Source organism: Trichosurus vulpecula, chromosome 2 (genome assembly GCF_011100635.1).
Source record: "Trichosurus vulpecula isolate mTriVul1 chromosome 2, mTriVul1.pri, whole genome shotgun sequence".
NCBI classification, from domain to species: Eukaryota; Metazoa; Chordata; class Mammalia; order Diprotodontia; family Phalangeridae; genus Trichosurus; species Trichosurus vulpecula.
The window spans coordinates 338,553,608-338,577,231 of NC_050574.1; the positions used below are offsets into that span (position 1 = coordinate 338,553,608).

Consider the following 23,624-nt stretch of genomic DNA (forward strand, 5'->3'; position numbering starts at 1 on the left):
TGAAAATAACCATTGAAAAGCCGTGGAAGTGCTCAGTCTGTTCCTGTAAGGTTTTATGTTTTGTTTTGTTTTGAGGTTATAACTTTATGTTACTCTCTATTTCCCATTTTGATCCAACTAAGCTAAAAAAACATAAGGATGGGTAGGTGTGGTTCAGAAATGGGCATAAGAGAAAAGAGGGTCTGGCTCAGAACATGAAATAAATGCTGGTTTCAGATCATTACTCTTAGATACCATGGAGCATGTAGCTCTAAGCCCTATAGCTCTCAAAGAAAAACATGACTTTTCTTAGGAAAAGGACTTTCAAGCATAGCTAATAAATTAACCAACACTCTTGAGGTTCCAAAATGAATTCTTTAAACCTAAGTGATTCCTTTCTAAGTAGTAATCATGACAAATTGCATTATGTAGTGCTTTTAGTGGACAAAACACTTTACCAACATCATTCTCACTTGATCTTGTGTTAGGTACTGTTATTATCCCTGTTTTACAGATGAGGAAACTGAGGTAGAGAGAGATCCAGGGTCATACAGCTTTTATGTATTTGAGACAGGATTCAAACTTGGGTCTTCCTGACTCCAGGCCTAGCACTCTGTCCACAATACCATATTGCCTTTAATTATAAAACTTTTTTTTTAGAATTTCATAAGTAAACAAACCTTTATTTCAAATATGTATTTTGATATTTGAAAATAAAAGCAGAAAAGTTGTTTTCCAAACATGTATAAAAGTCTCTTCCAAACTATTTCTTGAAATTCTTAGTACTCTAGTAATAACTTGCTCTGATGCCCATATCCAGTGAATATTACTAGGGTTTCACAAACCAATTTAGTATCCCCTGGCTTCCTCTTACCTTGTCTCGTTCCATAGGTGCTTTTTCCTTTTGTGTTGTTCTCCTTTGAGTGTCTGTCTCTGTCTTTCTACCTCTTTGTCTGACTGTCTCTGTCTTTTGTCCTCTCCCTCCATCCTTCCTCTCTTCCTTTTTACCTCCCTCTAACCCACCCTACACCCCTTCCTCACTCCCTTCTTCCTTGCTCTTGCCCCCCTCTGTTAAGTGACTATCCTTGTTAGTTGCTTTGTTTGTCCGCTTTCTCCATTGGTCTACTTTTATGCTGTCTCTGTCCATCAGTGCCTCGCTTCCTAACCTCCATTCCTATCTTTCCTCCTTGTGTTTCCTCTCCCCCTTAATTGGTAAAGGTTGAAAACTGAAGTATTGTTTCTCATGTGCTTACAGAATTAGAAGTGTGGCCTTCAGTTCACTTTTTTTTTTATGTCAGTGGCCCTGAATAGAGAGGAAAACAGTCTCCCCACTTTGTGCACAGAGGAAACTTCAAAAAAGGATGATCTGTATAAATGACCATGGGTGACAACTGTTTTAGAAAATAATATAGTTTCCTCAAAATCTAAGTATTTAAAAATTTCTCCAAATAACTTATAATCTATTTTTTTAAGTAGGAAAGACTAAATCATTAACATTTTGCAGGCTTGGGATAAACAACTTTCTGTTTTCTCTAAGACGTTGACTGCCAAACTTGAACAGTGCTGTCCATATCAACGGTTATTCTGCTCAAAATCATCCAAAAGAAGCATCCTTCTGCCCACTGTCACAAAAAATCAAGAACTTTTAATTTTCATCATCTTGAATTTTTCTTCATTTTGCCTCTTTCTCTGAACTTCAACTTTTATACCATCTACATACATATCATTTCTGTATGCATGATTGATTGCTCTACTGTATCATCAGCATTTTTAGACATTTTTGCCTTCTTTCCCAGTGGTTTCTCTGAGTTTCCTCATACAGTCTTTCACACTGACAGCTCATCCTCACCGCAGTGAGGTGAACCATGTGCAGTTAACCCTTTAAATTTTAGAAGGCTCCCTACCCAAATGCAATTATGTTTGTGTAACTAGTGGGAGTTCTTAACTTATTACTCAGAGGGTTAATTGCTCAGCTGTTATAATGAAAAACAAATCAGTCTATCTTTTTTTGTCACATAGGTCTTCCGACCCCGAACTCCACCTGAGGCAATTGCATTATGTAGCCGTCTGCTGGAGTATACCCCGACTGCCCGACTGACACCTCTGGAAGCTTGTGCACATTCATTTTTTGATGAATTACGGGACCCAAATGTCAAATTACCAAATGGGCGAGATACACCTGCACTCTTCAATTTCACCACTCAAGGTAATTTTATAAACTAAGACTCTCTTTCCAGGAAACCACATACTATAGAACAGTCTCTAAATTCAAGAAGTAGTACTCAATTTAGTAAAATCTGGAATATTAAGTATTTAAGCAAGTAGAAGGCATCCTTTTGAGTCTTCTATTGGTTAAACTAATAGAATGATAGAAGCAGTCTTTGAGAAGATCTGATTTTACAGATGAAGAAACCGAGGACCAAAGAAGAAAATTGATTTCCCTGGGCTCTTTCAAAGGAGTTGCTTAATTTTGACAAAAAGTGTATATACTGCTAAAAAAGTGTCCAGGTATAATGTTCGGTTTGCCATCTGGAAGCATAATGGTGGCTGACTTTTAGTAGACAGAAACTTATGGAAATTTTTAGCAGATAATTTGAATAGTCTACTTGGATAACAGTTACAGGGGTGTAATTTAATCGAGTAAAGTCTGTGATTCACAAAAGTATTAGTACATTATTTTCCCATTAATAGTTACCTGAAACTAAGTCAAATAATACTCTTCCAAAGACACAGAGACTTTTCTTGTTTTTAGTTAAAATAATGGCTCTAGGTTAGCCTCAAGACTCACTCAAATTTATAAACAAACAGTTACTATTTATCATTTCTTCTGTCTGATTACCTTCTAAAGTTTATGCAGCATATGAGAGCTCTCGCCTCTGTACCTTTGAGTCTGTTCCCAGTGGTGGAGTTATGTGAAAGGAACCTTATGTGTACCTGAGTATTCTCTAAAAGGTTGTCTCTAATTCCTTCAGATTCCCTTCACCTCAAAGATGCCTAGAACCATACGACCTCTATTGCCTGTATGGTGATGTTCCTTTTAATTCTTACACTGAATAGAAAAATGTCTTACATTCAGTAAATACACATTGGTTGATGTAAAGCTTAGATTGACCAAAGAATATGGAATGGAGAAAGAAAGGGATCAAAGAATGTGTTTACTATTTTATGAGGTGGAGAGTCAGAGACATGATTAGTTCAAGGTACACCAACTACATCCTAGGAGCAAGTTAAGTATTTTGAGCATTTCAGTCATACTAATTCTTTCAGATCACCAGAGAGCCATCTAGAAAATTACTGATTCTTTGTATTAAGTGGCTTCAGTAAATTAATAATGCAGTTTACCAGTTGTTCAACCTATTCCCAAAATGTAGCTCATACTTGAAAAGAACCTACAAAAATTATATATAAAGTTTTATATTCAATATAGAAAATCATCTGTGCAAGTAAAAGGTGGGGGAGACCTTGCTTGATAGCAGTTTCTTGTGAAGATCTGGAAAGTTTTTCTTGACTGTAAATTCAATTAAAATTGGTAATACGAAAGCTGCTAAAGAAGCTGATGTAATATAGTATTAAAGTACATTAAGTATAGTCTCCAGTTCAAGGGGAGATGATAATCTTAATGTTTTCAACACTGGTAAGACCACATCTGGAGTGTTATCTTCAGTTCTAGGCTCCACATTTTAAGGAAGCTATTGACATCCAATGAAAGGCAACCAGGATGATGAGTTGTCTGAAACAATGTTCTATAAGATATGTTTAAAGGGCTAGACCTGAATAAACTAGAAAAGTTTATTATGGCATGATAGCCATATTCAAAAATGCAATGTCATGGAGAAGAGAAACTTGAATTATTTTCTTTTCTTCCAGAAGGACAAACTAGTACCAATGGGTAGAAGATATAGGAATGCAGATTTCAGAAGTAATTTTATAGCAATTATAGCCATCTAAAAAGGAATGAGTTGCCTTGTATCGTAATAATAATTAGGGGTTACTACATTGGATCAGAGGTTAGTTTTAATGACTTTATGGTCCTTTTCAACACTAAATATTCTGTAAGTAAATATTCAGTAAATCTTCAATATTATAGCTCTAGATACAAAGATAAACTTCTTAGCCCAAGGTTTGCCACCATTTTTGCATTTTTGAACCTTTTGTTCACTTAGAAGATGCTCTATTTAAAAAAAAAAAGGTGCAAATTCATGTCCTGGGTGAAATGCGATTGTTGCCGTATCTATTCCTTTAAATAACAGCATATTTAAATGATAAAAACTTTTAATAAAGATAGCAAATATATGTGATGTGGTGTACATCTCCTAAACATTTCACAATCAGTAAACAGCATAACATTTACATGCTTTTAAGTAAAATTCCATGCAGTAGAGAGTAAGTGAAAATTAAAGAAAATCATGAAGTTTACTCAATTAGAAATTTCTCCTCTACGAAAATACACTAATGAAAATTCAATTGCCATATTTAGGGAATGGGGACAAGCTATCCAGTGTCTAAGAAATAGACATTTTAAATTGGGTGGCTCTCAGAGAGAAATTTTTAAATGGAGATGACCTTGAAAATATTTTTATTTGAAGTACATATAAAGTATTTATGTGTAGAATAAGTTGAAATGGCTATACTAGTCCACTTCTTTCTGCCATAAAGCAAAACATCAATATTATGAATTCCCACTTGAGTCTTAAAGTAAATGGATGCAGTCACCAGTTCACTTGCTGTCGTTATTTCGGCACCCTAAATAGATAAGGAGTTGATTGCCTAGTTAGCTAATAACATGATCCTGGGTAAATGAAAATGTGACTTGAAGAAGTCAACATTTTGGTGCCATATATCAGGTACAGATTTCCCTGCACCAGGTAGCTTCAGGGCCAAGGTTTGACTCCAGGATCATGTGTCCGTCTAAATGCTTTCATTCATTTAATACCCTCTGGATCCAGGCAGCTCATCTTTGAATAATTACATTAACCAATGGTGGTGCTGCTCTTGCTTAAGAGACAAACATCTTGAAAGGGTGCAGAGCAACAATAACTGCTGTCATGAAGTGGACACAAAGCTTGACAGTGATAGGAAACATGATGCTTAGATTACCCAACCCTGGGATTGGGAGAGAAAACAGGAGAAGGAACAGTTGTTATTGGTACACAAAGAGACCAACACATCAGAATGCTTTTTGGAATTTGCTTTACAATCCACTTTGTTAGAACATATATTTTCTTTCTAACAGGGGCTATCTAAATGTAAAGCTCTATGAATATGTAAGATCAAGCTTGTCTATGATCTGTGTACATTTAGCATTTTTGTTGGTTTATATGTACACTGTATCTAGGCTATGTATATACATGTCGGCAATTAAGAGTAAATCAGTACATGTTTGTGGGTAGATGACTGTGAATATACTTTCAGCTCTTAATAGTTTGTCGAAGTCATCTTGGTATAAGTATAGTCATATATACATACAGCACTGTCCCATGAAACATATCAACTAATAATGTGACCCTATAATCTTCTCCAACTAAGTCTGACTTGGGTTTACTGTCTGGAAAGATCATTTTAGTTCAATTGCATCACATTTTTTTTTCTGTTTCAAAGAGAATCGACTCCTTATCTCTATAAAATAATCTTGTTTACTTGTAATGGAACCTCAGTTTTGAAAGCCCAAAATGTGTAAGTATAGTCATTATGCAGATTCAGACTTAAAATGAATACTAGATGCCAGTATTTAAATAATGGGACTTGGGTATGACTGCAAGGTTGATTCATTGAGTAAATATTGAATGCCTATCCATACTCCTTAATTTCTGAAGTTGTTAAGTCAGTAACTATGCTTACAGGAGCAGTAAATTATGAAGACTGAGCATGCATGAATAGAGTTTAGTTTCGTAATCAGCCAGATGAAAGTTTTTAAACATACCCCTAGCAGTATAAAGAAATTATTTTCTAAAGCTTACATTAGAATAAAACTAGAACATCAGCATTTTCTCCAAATTAAAATAGATAGTTAATTCTGTTCAATTCCCTGCTTTGTATAACACCATAGTTCAAAACACATCAATAATGTGATAACTTGGGCCTATAACAAGTATCCGTCTAGTATAACATTATTCCACATCACCAGTTATGGCTATTATGTACCAGGAAGAAGGATAAAAAGCTGGCTTCTTTCATACCTCTCAGACTGAGAGCCTAATTGGTAGCTGAGGAAGCAGTAAAAAAAGAGATACCTAAGAATTTCCAAGCCCAACCTTTTCATATCCACCATTGTAGAGCCTGTAGGAGGTTGTCATTTTCATAACATAAAGAAATTTTTTCTAAGGAAAGAAATTCCCCCTCACATTTCCTTCTGAATGACTGTACCTGTGGCTTAATGTAAATGCGTTAACTCATAGGATGACTTAAAAAAATTAGCTATTTATCTGCTTCATGGCAACTATGCCTTCAGAAAATAGGGCAAATATTAAAAAAATGGGAACTTCCCTAGCCCAATGAATACATCCTATTGCCTGAGGGAGGATGAGAATGAGCATAGGTGGTTTAAGAATATCAAGTGAGTTTTTCATGTATTCAATAAATTTTGATTGAGCACTCACAATTCAATTCAGAAGCATTCATCAGTTACTTCTATGTGCAAGGCACTGGTGCTAGGTGCTAGAGATACAAATTCAATTGATTAAATACATATTAAGCACCAACTACATGCCAGATACTATGCTAAGCACAGTGAATACAAAAAATATGAACAGCAGCAGCAGTTCCTAACCATTGATTGACACTATGCTTGTTTTTTGTTCAAGGAGCTTACAAACCAGTGGGGTGGGCTTGGGAAGAAACCTTCACATGTTTATAAATTAAGTAATTATAAGATCATTTTAAAAGGGAATGAACACAAACTGGGAAAATCAGGGAAGGTTTCCACAGAAGGGGGGGTACCTAAGCTGGGCCTTCAAGAGAATTGAGAATTCTGAAGAATAGAGTTGAGAAGGCAAGTGCTTTCCAGGCCCAATGGATAGCTTGTACATAAATACACAGAGGGGGTTGGAGAAGGCATGTCAAGTCCAGTGAACAGCTAGTATTCAAGTTTAGCTGAAACTTGGAGATTTTGAGTGTAGGAAATGTGAAATAAAACTGGGAAAGTATGTTAGGAGCCAGATTATGGAAGGCCAGGGAGTATGTATTCTGTCCTATAAACAATAAGCACTCCCTGAAAGGTTTTGAGTAAGGAAGTGACACAGATTTCTGCTTTTAAAAGATTATTTTAGCAACTGTGTGGAATGTGCATTAGAAAAGAGAGATCCTTGGAGTAAGAAGACCAGTTAGGAAGCTCTTAGACTAGTCTAGGTAAGATGTAATAAGGACCTGAATTAGGATTAAAAGCATCATAGCATCATAGATTTAGAGTTTGAAGGGATCTTAAATGCTATTCAGTCCACTCATTTTACAGAGAAGACTGAGTCCCATAATGATTAAGTGAATTATTTGTCCAAGGTCACAAAGCTAGTAGCAGAGCTAAATTCAAACCCAGATCCTCTAACTCCACATCAAGCTTTCTCACCATTGTACCATACTGGGGACAGATGTAAGAGTTGTTGTAGATGTAGAATAATGTAGAATTGAGAAGACTTAGCAACTGATTGGATATGAGAGATAAAGGTCAAGGATGCCACTAAGATCGTGAACTTAATGTAAGCAGGAGCAGGGGTATCATCAATGGAAATAAAGAAGTTTAATGTTTGGGGAAGTGATTTGGCCTTGAGTTTGAGAAATTGATAGGACATTCAGGTAGATGTCCACTAGGCAGTTAGCAGTAATGGACTGAGCTTTCATGAGAGGTTAGGGCTAGATACTTTTATTTGGGAGACATTTACGGAGAAAGATAATTGTTCAGGAGAGCAGAGCAGATCATCAAGGGAGAGCAAAAGAAAGAAGACCTAAGTTAGAGAACTTGAAAGACAGCCACACTTAGGTGGCCAGGAGAGATCAGATTCACATAGTGGTCAAATAAGAGAAAGCAGGTATCACAAAAGCCAAGGGAAAACGGTCCAGGAGAAGAGGGGTTGGGATGGTCTGCAATGTCGAAAACAGCAGCTAGGTCAAGGAACGTGAGGAGTAAAAAAGACCCCTTGGATTTAGCAGATAAGAGATTGCTGGTAACCCTGGACAGACTTGGAGTAGAGTTTTGCATTCAGAAACTATTAAAACAATTGTGAGGAAGTGAAGGTAGTAGACAGTTGTTTCTGAGAATTGGACAGTAGAAGAATAAGGGAACTGTAGGACAGATGGTATCTTTAAGGAGATGGCAAAATCAGTTAGAGATTTTTTTTTTAAGCTTGAAGGAAACCTGTGCACATATGCAGGCAGTATGAACATTGCTAATAAATAGTAAAGACTGAGGATAAAAGAGAGAGAATAGATAAAGCAAGGTTTGAGAGGCAATAAAAGAGGGAATAAGACAAGTTCTTACTATTTCTATTCAGAAATTTCTATTCAGAAATAAATAATAGCCCCCCGAGGAGCTTATAGTCTCCTAGGGAGAAAAATGGGCCCACAGATTACTGTAATAGCAAACAGACTGTGATAAATACCATATTAAGTAGTAAGAGCAGAGTGCTATGACAAGCAATGGAAAGGGCATTTCTTGCTGAGAAGATTGACTAAAACTTCGTTGTATGGGATATTTGAGGGAAGAGTATCCTAGGAATAAAGAATGATAAAAGCAAGGTTCAGAGGCTAGAAAAGACAGTGTAAGTTTGGAGAAGAACAAGTAATCCATTCTGGCTGAAGCATAAATTATGTGTAGGAGAATAGTAGATGATTAAGGTGGAAAGATAGATTGGGGCAGATTTTTACCTGGAAGGACCAGCATTGTGGGGATTCCTGCTTTCAGATTATCTTGTGAGAGAGAGCTCTCAGGTACTAAATAGCTGTAATGTACAAGGTATTCATTCTAGAATTAACTGATGAATTATAATCAAGTAAATTACTAATACCAGATAGTATATATCCAGAAGTTTTGAAGATACTCCAATGAAATGAGATAAATCGCGTATGTGCCATTTTGAAGAAACTAAAGAGTCCTGACTAAAGAACTTCACAAATGAATACTGCATGGAAAGTTTGCAGTTGCCAGCATGATTTTCATCTATAAAAAAGTTTTCAGAGAAAGACCTGAAAACTATAAACCCATCAGTTCTATTTACATCCCATGTAATTGAGAGATCTGGATTTTTTTAAGGGAATAGAATTGTAAGCTCACAAACAAACAACCTATAATAACAAGAAAAGCAATATTTTTTAAAAATGTTTGTTTACTTATTAGTTTTCAGCATTCACTTTTAGAAAATTTTGAGTTCCAAATTTTCTTCTCCCTCGCTCCTTCCCCTCCTGCCTCCCCAAGACAGCAAGCAATCTGACATAGGGTATACACGTACAATCATATTAAAAATATTTCCACATTAGTCATGTTGTGAAAAAAGAATTAAGAACAAAAGGGGAAAACCACAAGAAAGAAAAAGTGAAAATTGTATAAAGAAAATATTTTTATAAGAAGAAATCACACCCGCTTGTCTGATCTACCAGAACTCCCTTTGAGAGGAATATATAAATATTTGCAGAGGGAAACCAATAGATATAATTTATTTAATCTTAAAAAGGTTTCATATACGAAAACTATTCTTTAAAACTTAAGTCTGCATGAGTTTGTGGGCTCCTTTCTGTTTCCTTAAGACTAGGGGATTGACTTAGAAGTAGGAAACAAATGGTAGGATTCTCAATGTGTCCTCATTATGTTACTAGCCCAATAAACTATCTGGATTTTTATAAATTATCTGGGAAAGAACATATCCAGTGAAATATCTAGAATTAAAGTTGATGCAATAATGTGCTAAGTAGTAAAATAGCAGATGGTTGGAGATGAACTGCAGAAAGAGAAGGAAAATGACTAAATAGGCTGAAATAAAAAATTTTCCTATAAGCAGTTAAGACATATTAAGGAAAGGTAATCCAAATTTTTCTTAAAGTTAATATGAGATCACAGTGAAGGGAAAGGACATATGAGTTGTCATAGGTGATTTCCTGAAAGCACAAATTCATACTACTCATCAGTGATGCCAGCAAAATACCTGCCTGATAAAGGAATATATTGGTTCGGAAAACTAAAAAAAATTAGTCAGATCTAGAAATGCGATGTGTACCACATAAACATGTTAATAGAATTGTAGAAGAGGATGATTAATAGAAGTTAATAGAATTGTAGAGGAATAAGAGAATGAAGGGAGGCCTTATGGTGATTTATTGGAAAGAATACTGAACTGAGAGTTAGGAAATAGGCCTTCCTATTCTTAATAATGTCATTAACTACTCCAGCTGTATTGACCTTGAGCTGCTTATATTTTCCCCAGTCTCGGCTTCTCATCTTTAAAAAACAATAGGGGTAAGTTAGATGGTCACTAAGGTCCATTCCAGATCTAAAATTCTATGATTTTAGCCGACTGCTACGTGAAGAAAAATAGCACAATCTGGTAGAACATTGGGCTTGCTGTCAAAAGCTCTGAGTTCTAGTCCTAGCTCCATCAATTACCAGCTGTGATATGTTGGATTTATTGCTTAACTTCTCTGAACCTGATTTTCCTCATCTCTAAATAAGGACTAGTAATATTTGTACATTTTCCACATCAGGTAACTTATAGGATCAAATAAGGTAATAATTAGATGCCCGATAATTGTAAAGTATTATATAAAGGTAAAGTTATTATATTATTATGGAGCAAACAAAATTAGGCCTTCAGTCTTAAAAATAAGGTCCAAAGTGAGATCTGATTGGAGCCAACATAATTGTAATATAGAGCTGAACACAGACTTGTTCCCCAGATTTTGAAACATTAAAACTAATTCCCCATAGCGTGAAAGAGCAAAGTTGAGATTAACAAGAGAACCTCATCAGGTATTGTCAGGATGAGCAAATAAATAATTAGGCTCACCCCTTATACACCTTGACTTTTTATTTAATTTCAACTGTTTGGGATGGAAATTTTAATAAAATCTACTCTGTCATCTCTGCCTTAGTATAGTGAGTATGTAATTAAATTTTTCTTGATAAGCTAGTGTATATATTTAATTATTTCTTTTGACCAACAGTTGTCACTGTTGCCTTTTGGGCCATGTAAAAGCACAGCATAGTGCATTGGGAGGAGTGCTGGATTTGGAGTCAGAGGATCTGGGTTCAGATTCCAGCTCTGCTGCTTACTACCTCTGTGACCTTGGGCCTCTGTGTCTCTTCAGCTTTCTGGGGCTTTAGTTTCCTCTTCTGTAAAATGAGAGATTTGGACTAGGTGGCTTTTCCAAATATGTGAACCACTGAAAATCATTTCCCAACCTTAACGTCCCCAAGAGTATGTCCAGCACCTGGTGAATCATATATGACTTCTAAGCCAAATTCCCCAGCCCAAATTTGCACCTTGTGTAATTGAGCCAGAATGATGTTACTAAGTAGTTTAAGAGCAAGAACATAATCCACCCTCAAAATTTCTGAATAGAGAAAAATAACATAAGAAAGCATAATAAGCTCCATTATTAAACTACCAAACCTATTCATTAAGGATAGAAAAGTTTATCCACAGTTCCAAATAATAGCATTTTTAAAAACTTGATAAGCTTGTAAGGGTCTTCATAAAATTTGTGATGGGGAAGGAAAGAGCCACATAATTTGGTTCTCTAATGATCTCTCTCAGAAAAGTGCTTTTGCTGAGGATGAGCCATCTGATTCTAACTCCTCAAAAACTTTCACCAAGTAATGTGAAGATTAGCACTCTTCTCTGGCCAGTCTTTAATAAGTAATCCTTAATTATGCCATCTTAAGGGCTCAGGTTAAGGGAATGGACCTCTCTCAATACCTGTTGACCTTATATTGTATTCAGGATAAACCAATTTTTGACAAAAGGAGCAGAGGAAGGCACATTTTACATCTGACTTCCTGGAATTCTTAAGTAGAATTCCAGCTCTCTTGATAACTTTAAAACACCACAGTTTTCACTGCCAAAAACATTCATGGTTGGGATTAGGGCCCCGGGATGGCAAGGCTGGTATAGACATACATAAAAACAGATCTATATTTTTTTCTGTTCCTAATGAGGGACATTTTACTATTGGTTTAAAAAAATAGCTTTAAAATAGAATTTTGTTCTCAAGAACAGAAAGATTTTAGCAGTGCAAACCTAGAGCCTTTACTAAGCATTTTCCTTTTATTTTACAGCATATTACAATACTTTATAATATTATTTGTCTGCTAAGTTTGTTTAGGAATCTAGTTTATTCAGCAAAATTTTTAAAGGATCATGTTGCATTTATGGTTTTTAATAGAAACAAGACGGCAATGAAGTTGTTCAAGAGAGTATAATTTGGCATTTAGTTTAAGCATTGAATTGTCTTTTAAAATTTAGTTTTGCTTTTGTTTTAATTACCCACTAAAGTTTTGTGTAATTAGGTATTTAAGTAGTTTAGTCTGTGACTAGGATAAGAGACCTATAGGCAGAAAGCTACAAAGAGGATGTAGGAGAACATAGAATTGGTGATTCTAAAGGTTACCTGAGGGATAAATTTAGGTTTCTCAACCATAGTCCTCTCAAAAAATTGGTTTCTTGAATAATTCACATTTCTGTGGCACTTTGAAGTTTACAAAGCACTTTACCAACAACAGCCCTATGATTTAGAGACTGCCAGTATTAGCATTTCCATTCTACAGATTAGGAAACTGAGTCTAAGAGTGACAGAGCTTGTCTAGGATCGTACGGCTGGTAAATATAGGAGGCAGCATTATGAAGGCATTCCTGATTCCGTGTTCGTTGATCACTCCAGTACATCGTGCCAATCTCCTTTATAGCGCTGTTTAAAAGAGAGATGTTGTTCTCGTTGTTGTTCTTGTTAGTGGAACAGACTTTAAGTATGATACAATGGAGTTTTACTATTTTAGAAGCTTTATTTCGATGACTTGTAATGGCCATAATAATGTATAGGACAGGAACCATCATTGATGATTCCACATGTGCTGGTGCTTCCATATCCAGAGCCCAGGAGACAATCAGAGCTCCAAAGACCCAATGAGCATCTGGCACAGTCCTAGCAGGAAGGTTTTTAATTGACCAGGAATTGAGTGACCTTTGGGGGTAGGGAGAACCAACACTGGAAGGAAATTGTAACCTGAAACAAAATATGAGGTAGCTAATACTAAAAAGGGGAGAGGGCAATTTAAGAAATAAAAGTTGAAAAAGCACTTTAATCTTTTATCTGTTGTCCTCAAATTTTCCCTATAGGTGGGTCAATGACTTCTAGATGAAAATTTTAGATTTTCACTTAATATTCCGATTTCCTTTTAAATATGGCTGTCATGATCTTAGAAAACTTCCAATTAATGTTTCTCTCCTTAATAACATCCAGTGAGGTGTTATTTTTAAAATGCATGAATGTCTCGCCTTTGGACAAAAGCCTTCAGTTTTCTATCACAGTGACACTGTCTGCTCATGTGTATTTGAAAGAGGCTTTGCTCTTTGCTTAAGTAGACTTTCAAGGAAGAAAAGGAAGGCAGACCCTGCCTGAGCTAGTAGAGTTTAAATTGTGAAAGTGAATTTCTTAGTGTAAGAAGTGGTCATGGGATCATAGGTTTAGAGCTAGAAGCGACCTCAGAGTCCATTCAGTCCAGTCTCTTCATTACACAGATGAAGAAGCTTAGGCCCAGAGAAGTTAAGTGACTTGCCCAGGGTCACATAACTAGTAAATATCTGAGGTCGAATGTGAACCCTCATCTCCCTGACTCCAAGTCCAATGCCTACTCTATCCATACCACCACGTTTCCTTCTTCATTATCCCATTTTTTTTTCCTGGAATACCAACTGCTAATGATCCTCCTGCCTTTCCTAAAAGTAAAATGTCAGTTTAAATGGGCTGTCTGTAGTAAAATGGCATTGAATATTTCCTAAGTTTATTTCCATGTTTTTCAGGGATAACATGAGCTGATACCAAATCATGCTACTAGGAAATACTTTATCTTAATTCAAATAGGACACGATTTCCCAAACTTTTCAAGTCCGTAATGCATCTATAAACTTGCCAGAGACGTTTGGTGCATGTCAGCATTTTTCCCCTTCCTTCCACCTCAGCCATCAATTCATCCACACCCTCACTTCCAATCTCATTTCTTTTTATATCTGTTAAAGCCCTCATGTAGAGAGTGTATTCTTTGAAAATAGAGCATATTCTCTATAGATTGACAAGTGGGTGCTGCCTTTAGCGGGTCATTATATCATCATCTTTGGTCACTCTAAGTTGGAAGCATTCTAGAACTTCTCTCTACAAAAACTGTTATCTGGTTATTTGACATTCAGAGTTATAAGTGAAATCTAACTGTTCTGTTTTACTTTCCCTTAGAACTGTCAAGTAATCCACCTCTGGCTACAATCCTTATCCCTCCTCATGCTCGGATTCAAGCAGCTGCTTCAACCCCTACAAATGCTACAGCAGCTTCAGGTGAGAAGAACACATAAGAGTCTTTTCTCTCCCCTCTGTTCCTGAGAAAGGACTGTTCCTGAGAGAGTAGAATAGCCTTGTCCACAATCTTTTCTGAAAGGGAGGAGATGTCCTTTTATTCCGATTCATCTGGTCCTTGTCTATATTTGCTTCATTCTGAATATCAGAAATATAGTCCTTGAAACTATAAATGAATTGTTGAAATGAATAAAAAGGTGCGTTATTTTTACTTCATTACTTTCAGATTCGTGATTTCATCATTATGAATACCCTATCCATTATGACAGATTGCAACTCTTCCCTCCACACCTAATTTATATATGGTTTTTATGAGTTTCTATGGTCAAAACATTCATCGCCAAGTAGCCAACCTTTTAGTAGCCAGCTTCAGCAGGGTTAGTTAGGCTTCTTACATGATATGTACAGAATGTTGTGGCACCATCCTTTAAGAGTCCTGGTCAGTTCCATGCTATATTAAGACATCTGAGTAAGAGGTTAATGAAAGACTTTTCAATTTTGTATACATATAGTCTATATGTCTGTAAATACATGTGTATATGTATATAATATTCATGTGAATATGGATATGGCATCAGAATAAGAAGCACATGAAGGCTTTAAATATGTGTGTATATAATGTACATGCTTGTAAATGTGTATGTACATAGTATACCTGCAACATGTATAGACACATATGTGTTACTATATGTGTGCATATAAACACATACACTCTTCATTTTGCAAACCCTAACCAGATAGGGAGCATTTTTTTCTTTTTTTAAATAAAATTCTCTTGATATATTTTGCTTTTACATCTAATACATATCCCAATATATCCCTACCCACATATGTTCCTGGCTATCCATCCCCTATAACAAAAACGGAAAAGGGTAAGGGAGGGGAGGGGCATTGGTCCACAAAAATCATTCATATATCAAAAAGTCTAGCATTTTCTACAGAGTTGTGTACCTATAGTTCACCTCCCCATCTCTGCAAAAAAGGGAGAGCGGATACCTCTCATAGCTCTTCCTTAGGGCCAAGCCTGGTCATTTTATATTTGCTTAGCTTAGATTTTACCTTAAACGACACTTTTAAAGTAATTGCCTGGTTATTGCGTATTGACATAAAATAATTTTAGCTTAATTTAGTTTTCACTTCTTACGTCATAATACTAGAAAGGACATGAAAGGAGATAATCATTCTTCATATCTTAATAGTAGAATAACGTTCAAGCTGTCCCATACAGATGAGAATCTAAACTTCTTAAAAACTCACTTCTGTTCTCTGTTGAAAAGAATTCCACAGTCATCATTCAGGAACTTCCCAGCACACATGGGGATATTCTTCTTTATGGCCAAGTTACGTAATTTCTTGTGTAAATTCAATGGAGTCATAAGACTTCTTGGGAGTTTTTCTTGAGTTGATTTCATTTTGATCATTAGCAGGGAGATTTACAGACTCTGATATTTATAAACTTCCTCTTAGAGTATTGAGAAAAGTAGCCTGAGACAATGCTGAGACAACGTAGTCTCCTCTAAAGTATTGCTTCTGTACTTACTATTTATGTTAGGTGCATGTGATGTAGGTATTTCTGCCAATGCTAAAACCATTATTGCATATATTGTCAAGAATTCCATTTAAATGTTTTTAAAACCTAGTCTAATGTGTTTTTCTTACTTTAATGTGTCTTGATTTTACTTCCCAGTGAATGTTCTGAAACTCATTACAGAAAATCTGTGTACTTTAGAACAAAGGAAGAGATTTCCCTTCCATTTTTTCTGAAAAATCAAAAATCTAGAAAATTTTGGCTTTATACCTGAAGGAAACAAAAATCACAGTGCAAATACATTTAAACAAAGGTTTAAATCATAATGGAGCCATAAGAGAAGTATAACAGGAAGAGTCCTGGACTTCGAGTCATAAGACCTACCTTCTAGTAAAACTCAGTCTGACCCATTTCGTCTCCAGGAACAAGTCACCTCAAGTCTCAAGCCTATTTCCTCATCTCTAAAATTGGGATAATAATACCTCCTTCCATCCCCACCTCAATGTGTTGTTATGAAGATCAAATGAAATAAAGTCATGTTATGTTAGAGCTCAGTAGAACCTTAAGGATTATTTAGTCTCTACAAGTGAGAAAGCTAAGAGCCAGCCAGGTAAAGTGACTTGCACCATAACACATAACCTCACTCTGCAAACTGAAACATGCTGTCTATGCACGTGCATAGAGGGCATTATTGTTGGTGCTCCTCGTTTCCACAGACCACCCCCGAATCCATAGCAGAATGGGACCCTTAATGACATGAGTCTTGGTACTCACTGAGTACAAGAGGAATGGAGGAATGGACTGTCTCTTCTATAGTTGTACAGCTGCCATGACCCAGAACAGCTGAAGAATGTTAGGATCATGATAGGTAGCAAGCTCAGGGTGTAGGGCTCACCAGATTTTCATTAATGCACAAAACCAGTTAAGTGCTCAGTCAGATCTCTTTGCATTAGAGGGCCAATACTACATAAGACAGATTTTTTAAAATTACAGATCCTTCTTTACAGAAAAATCTCCTTCTGCCTTCCTAAATTTCTACCATTTTTCAGATACAGAAGTTTTGTTCACAGCCTCATCTTAAATTTTTTACATTATTGCTGCAATTAAATGATTTTTCATCTCTAAAATTGTTGGAGGTGGAAGCAGCATGCTGTAGTAGAAAGGCCATTGATTGGGTTGGGTGTCCAAAGCCCTGGGCTTGATTACCAGCTTAACTTGCTTATTGCCTAGGTGACCTATTGCATCTTTTTGCTGCTTAATATCTCAGTATCCTCAGCTGTAAAATGAGGGTGTTTGGACTAAAGTCCCATCTAATTGTCAAATTCTTTGTTCTTGGTGCCTTAACTGCCTCATATATAAAATGATATGATATCTGCCACGTAGGGTTGCTGAGGATAAAATAAGATAGATTCTAGAAATTGCTTTGGAGGTGGGGAGGCATAAGGAATTAAAGTACTGAAGAAATAGAATGTGATTTTTATTTTCCTACTGTAATTTGCTTATCTAGAGAGACAGAAATGCAAATTTGCTATAAAAGAATATGAGATTGACCATATAAAAATTTTCTTATTTTAATTATGTCAGTCAACATTGAGTTGCTCATATATGGAATAATTGCTAGATACTAGTATTGTGCTAGCCAGTTCATTTGGTAAACTCTCTTCAAGCCTCTAGTTTGATGAGCATCGCTTTTTATTAAGCATGAAAGTGAAAATTGAGTAATTTATTTTTGTAATCACACATACCAGGTTACCAGACCAGCTAGTGGATGTAATAAGGATTTGTGGGGCACATGCAAGAAACTTATGTGACCTGATTTTCATGTTGCTTTGATAGTGATTTCAGCATTTGTAAGATAACATGTTCCTGTAGCTCAGTAGTTGTCTAAATTCAACATGGAAATACTGAATGACACTGGTATCTCATTCGGGGCATGCAGGATTTCAGCAAAATAAATTATTCCAATAAAGAAGTTTAGAATAATGAAAATTGAAGTTAATCATTCATATTGGAGTTGTATTAATTTGATCAATGAGCATTCCAACAGTTTACATCATGTAGTGGAGAATAAGAGGACCTGGATTTCAGTTATAGCTCTGCCTCTGACTTATCTATATGACCCCTTAGGCAAGTTGCCTTTCTGGACTTCAAGTTCCTCATGTTTCAAACGAAAGGTTTGAAGTATACCGTTGTCCAAGTTACCTTTCTGCTATAATATTCAGTAACTCTTAAGTTAGCTCATATAGTTCCTCTCATTTCCAGCAAACAGTTTATTGTCACTATTTTAAGAAGAAAAGGTGATATGGAATGCAATTTAATCCATGTTCTTTTTTTTTTACAGATCTGGTAATATAGTTTATGGTATGAAACCCTCCTCACCAAGGGACTCTCTTTTAGAATGCTTTGTGTCACTACATAAGAAGATTGTTTTTTCTTTTATTTAAAAGTTTCTCAAAGGCTATGTCAGCAAAGTACTACCTCTGGCAGATTTCACTCTTCTCTATAGTTCTAGAAACAAACTGTGTTTGTTTTCTGAGGTCCATCCTAACTAAGTACAGAGAGGCAGGCCACTTAGAGATAAATTCTTTTTGCCATTGCAACCTCTGAAACAGAAAAATGCAAAAATGGCTCTCAATCAGAAGAGGGAGCAAAAGTAGCAAGAATCAGTTTTTAAACCATCTGTAAATATTAGTCCAGGTGTTGATATTCTAAATGTGAAATCCTTATCCATTGACCAGACTTTTGGAAGAACCGAATTAGATTAATCTTGACATTCTCACTATTTAAAAAATAAAAAGAAGACAGAAGTTACAGCTAATGAAGAATGGTTCCCAGGTTCTCTTTGGAGAGGCAAGTAAAGGAATTGGCAGCATTGATTTTATCATAAGTTCCAGGAAGGAAGTTACATTTGGTCACCTTATTGAAATAGTCATGATAAATATTTGCAAAAAATTTAATATGAAAATAATTGCAGTTTAGGCACTAACATCTTGCTGCAGAAGAAGGGACAGAAAAATCTGTTCAAAATAGATTAAGACCCTCCAAATTAAATAACATCAATTCTCATATTGGGTGATATTAGTGCATACATAGGAATAGGTAAGGATGACCAAAAATGTTGTAAAATATGGTTCAGGAGTTAATTCCAGTACAGTCTTTATGCAGATGACTCCCAGATATACATATCTAGCCCCAAGTTGTCTTTCTCCTGAGTCCCAGTCATGTGTCTACAACTACTGCCTATTGAGCATTTACAGAGTGGATATACCATAGGCATCTCAAATTTAGCATGCCAAAATAGTCAGTCATCTTTCTCCTAAAGCCCCCCACCTTTCCTTACAGACTTAGCTATGCTATTTCTGTCAAAGGCATGCTTCCTGTCCTCCGTGTTTCCAACTTTGTCACTATTGTCGACTCCTCACCTCTCCATCTCCTATAGCCAGTCAGTTGCTAAGTCTGTTTCTCCAACAATTCTCACGTCTACCCCCTTCTTTCTTGCACAGCCATCCCCCTTGTTTTATTCCCCATCACCTCGCATCTCTCCTGTTATTGCACTCACCTCCTAATTGGTCACCCTTCCTCGAGTCTCTCCTCACTTGGATCCATCTTCCACACAGTTGACAAAAGTGATTTTCCTAAAGTCCAAGTCTGACCAAATCACTCCCCTCACTGCCCACCCCATTGCTTTTAGGATCAAATTCACATTCTTCTGTTGAGCTTTTAAAACCTTTCATAACCTGACTCCAAACTTCCCTTCAGTTCCTGTTATTCATTAGTCTCCTTCCCACAGTGTGTGACCCAAACAGCTGACTCTCTGTGCTGTTCCTCCCTGTGCCTTTGCATTGGCTGTCCTTCCTTTCTGGAACATGTTCTCTATTCACTTCCACCTCTTCCAATCTCTGTTTCCTTCCAGACTTAGCTCAGGTACCATCTTCTACAAGAAAACTTTCCTGGCTTCTCCTCCCAGCTGCCACTGCCTTCCCCCCCCCCCCCCCCCACAAAAAATGCCCTTTATGTATTTTATATTTACTTATCCATGTGCCTGGATGTTTCCCTTGATAATGATATACGCTCCAGGGCTGGGACAGCTTCCTTTGAATGTCTCTGCTCTCCTGCTGCCCAGCACACAGTAGACTCCAAAATACTTGTTGGTTGATAGATCAAAGAGTAAAGAGAGCGAAAACATGCAGGCCTCATAGAAGCCTCATATTCATACATCAGTACTTTCTTTAAGAAAAGAATTGGAGGGCATTGGGCATGGCAAGCACTAAAAAAAATCACCTCTCAGAAACATAGTTTTTAAAAAAATATTAAAAAGCAACTCATTACTGATACATAAGTCATTCCTGAATCAGCTGTCTGTGTAGTCGTATTACTGGCTTGTTAAACCAAATTTCCAAATGAATGTGAAGCTAAAAAATGAGAAAAAGATGTGGCAACATGACTTATTTAAACAAGTTATTGATGCTAAAAGAGAGAGAAAGAAAAGGATGATGGAAAGGATGTCTGTCCTGATTTTAACACTTTCATTTACAAGTTTAACCATTGTAAATCAGTTGCCATAATGTGAACAAAAGTGGTTAAAGCAAACACTTACTTGCCAAGCAAAGAGAAATGCCAGCCAAACACACCACCAATTCAGATTATAAACTTAATTGTTAAATCTTATGGAAACGGAAGGTAAGAGATTATGAACAGTACTACCTCATAAAACAGTGAGATGCAAGGGACAGAAAACCCAATTTAAAGGCAGGCTGATGAGAGACCCACATAAACAGAGTCTTGGGGACATGAATTTAGAGGTAGAAGGGACTTTTGAGTTTATCTGGTCCAGCTTTTCTGTTTACAGATGAGGGAACTGAGGCCCAGAGAGGTGAAATCACTTCCCCATCTGAGGCAGATCCACCTTACTCTAGTCCAGTGTTCTGTCTGCTGTGCCACTAGCTGCCCTAAGTCATCCTGAGGACATTTATAAATGAAACCGGAAAGACAACAGACAAATAAGAGATAAAAGATCCGTGGCAATTTTTGTTACAAACTCCTTAACATCATGGATGGTGGATGAACTTATAAAGGAAGTGCAAATTATGCAAAAGAAAAAAAAAGTTGGAAAAACAAATGGACTAGACCTAGCATTTATACAAAGGGACAGTCAGCCTATGCTGTAAGTGGTACAGTTTTGAGAGCATTGGGGGTCCAATTTTCAAGGTATATGAAGAGGAAGGGAAGTTGCCAAAGGCTGGAAAAGGGAAGGAAAGCCTCAGATCTTATTATTACCCCAAAATAAGGCAACCAAGAGCACATAGATGCCTACTTTTCCATCTCTATAAAACTTTTCTGAGCATTGTCTACAAAAGTAGGAAGGACTTCATTAATGGGAATATTAGAAAGGAATGGTCAGGTCTTTGTAGGAGATATTCCATTCAGTCGACAAGCACGTGTTAAAGTACTTACTAGGTGCCAGGCACTATCCTTGAAGAGCTTATATTCTAATGGCTTAAGACCAAATTTTACCATCACAATTAAAAATTGTAGGAACTATATAATTCTGCTGTACTTATGTGTTGGTTATAAGGAAGCATTTCATTTGATGAAGCAAAAATGCTAGCTTAAAAGCTCAGCTCCAACAAAGTTCTGCTCTTGACATATGTGAGAATTAGATGAGATTTCTTGAAAGAGATAACAAAGATACTATGATAGTTAATGTCAAGCAAGGGCAAAAAAACAGGAAGACATCTGCTTTCCAGAGGTTCTTCACTGCCATTGAGGAGATCAAGCATAGAGTTCAAGTCAAGGAGGGATTCCAGATACTCCTTTTCAGGAGGATATTATGCTGATTACATCAGACCCTAAAACATTGCGGGGCATGCTAAATGAGATCTGCCATTGCTCTGAAGTGTTTGCCCTAACTATGTACAGGGACCAAGTGGGATAAAAAAAAAAAATCTTGCCATCCAGACCACAAAATGCAACTGGAAGGACTCCTTATAGAAACAACTAGGACACAGAACTGAATAGGAGGAGGAGAACAAACTGGATTGTCTTTGGGAAATTTAGAGATTGTTGGGGTTTTTTTGTTTTTAGTGACCTCAGGCTTCTCCCTGAAAATATCTCATTTAACAAGTGGAAGCTGAGGCACAGTGAGGTTGACTTGCTTAAGATCACACAGCTTTTCAGTGTCAGCATTAGGACTGGCACCTAGATCTTCTGACTCCAGGTTGTTGTGTTTTGTCCTTTGTTCTCGAAGAGGACCGTGGCATCAGGGAATTGATGACATGACTTGCAGTTGACTTTGATTTGAGTGAGGGAGGGCCGTGCAAGGTCACCAGCCTCACTTTCTGCTACAGAGCCATCTGAATCCAGTGGCCAGATATTCTTCAGGATGACTGGAGATGAGCTGCTTCCCCACAGAGCTTCCTGTGAATAACAACAGACTTTTTTAAGGTTCCTGTCATTCAGTGGAGCTCTCACATTGATAGAAAATAATCAGGCTACTGTCCCACCCTTCTGCCCCCAGTGGGGGGTTGGGGATGGGGGAGAAAACCCTAATTTGAAAAGAAACTATTTTTTTTACATTCATCTTGTGGGCATGTATGGTGCTCTGTTGGTAATAATGGTTCACATTGATATTTCGATGCCTGGCACATAGTAGGTGCTTAATAAGTGCCAATTGATATTGGAACTTCTAAGTTTAAAAAGTGCTTTCTTACCTCATTGTCTCTTTACTCTTTATTACTTTTATGTTCCCTTTAGAGGAAAGCTTTATTTAGGGCATCTTATAGGTGCGCAAATTTGTTTCAAGGCATTAAATTATGTATCCGTAACTATAAATAATGTATATACCTGAAATAGTCCCTGCATCTTTTTTTTTAATATATTCTTCTCTTCCTTTGACCTATTGCCAAAGTAAACTTTCTTTCCTAGAAGTCTTGTTTTCTAGATGTTTTGCTTTGGGTTCTGTCTTGCTTTCAGCTTTTTACTGTGGCTTCTACTAGGAAAGCAAATAAACCTGAAGACCTTGTGTCCCTAGCCTCAAAGTGAAGAGAGGCAGGGCAAAATTAATGCAGTTAAAACCCCATTTATATGATTACATTTTTCATTGAACTCATTTCATTCACTTATATGTCATCTCCATTACAACATGACTAGACCCAAAAATGGTTTTACTTAAATTTTTCATGAAACCATGAAATTTGATTGCAGAAACACAGCATGTGAAACTGTTTCAGAAAAGCTTTTTAGCAACTAAATCTTTACTATTAAAAACATATTCCCTGTTAGTAGGCCTATGAATTTCAAAAGATAATGGCAGCTATATAAATGTAATGAATAAATCCTTTCTCTTGAGGTAAAACTGGGTTTATATGCCTTCTGACAGCTCAGACTAAAGAAAGCAGTAGGGAGAAGAAAGCTTTCGTTTTAAAATATGTTCTGTGCATATTTATATTTAGAAAGAAGAAAAATAACTTACCCAAAATTATACCATTTCTAAGCCAGCTAAAATCAGACCTGTAGATAACATTCTGCACCTAGAATTACAAGCCTGAATCCAAAATTTATACCATTCCTTAAGGGAGCA

The 23,624-nt window shown here is 36.5% G+C and overlaps 1 protein-coding gene across 4 annotated transcripts in view; it reads left to right on the forward strand.

Annotated features, from left to right (window-relative positions):
* Nucleotides 1-23,624, forward strand: part of GSK3B (glycogen synthase kinase 3 beta) — a 285,006-nt gene that overhangs the window by 228,159 nt on the left and 33,223 nt on the right. For all 4 annotated transcript variants that reach the window (XM_036746202.1, XM_036746204.1, XM_036746201.1 and 1 more), the window contains 2 exons: nucleotides 1,999-2,185; nucleotides 14,401-14,499. In XM_036746202.1, coding sequence (XP_036602097.1) covers nucleotides 1,999-2,185; nucleotides 14,401-14,499 — 286 coding nt within the window. The remainder of the gene's footprint in view (nucleotides 1-1,998; nucleotides 2,186-14,400; nucleotides 14,500-23,624) is intronic.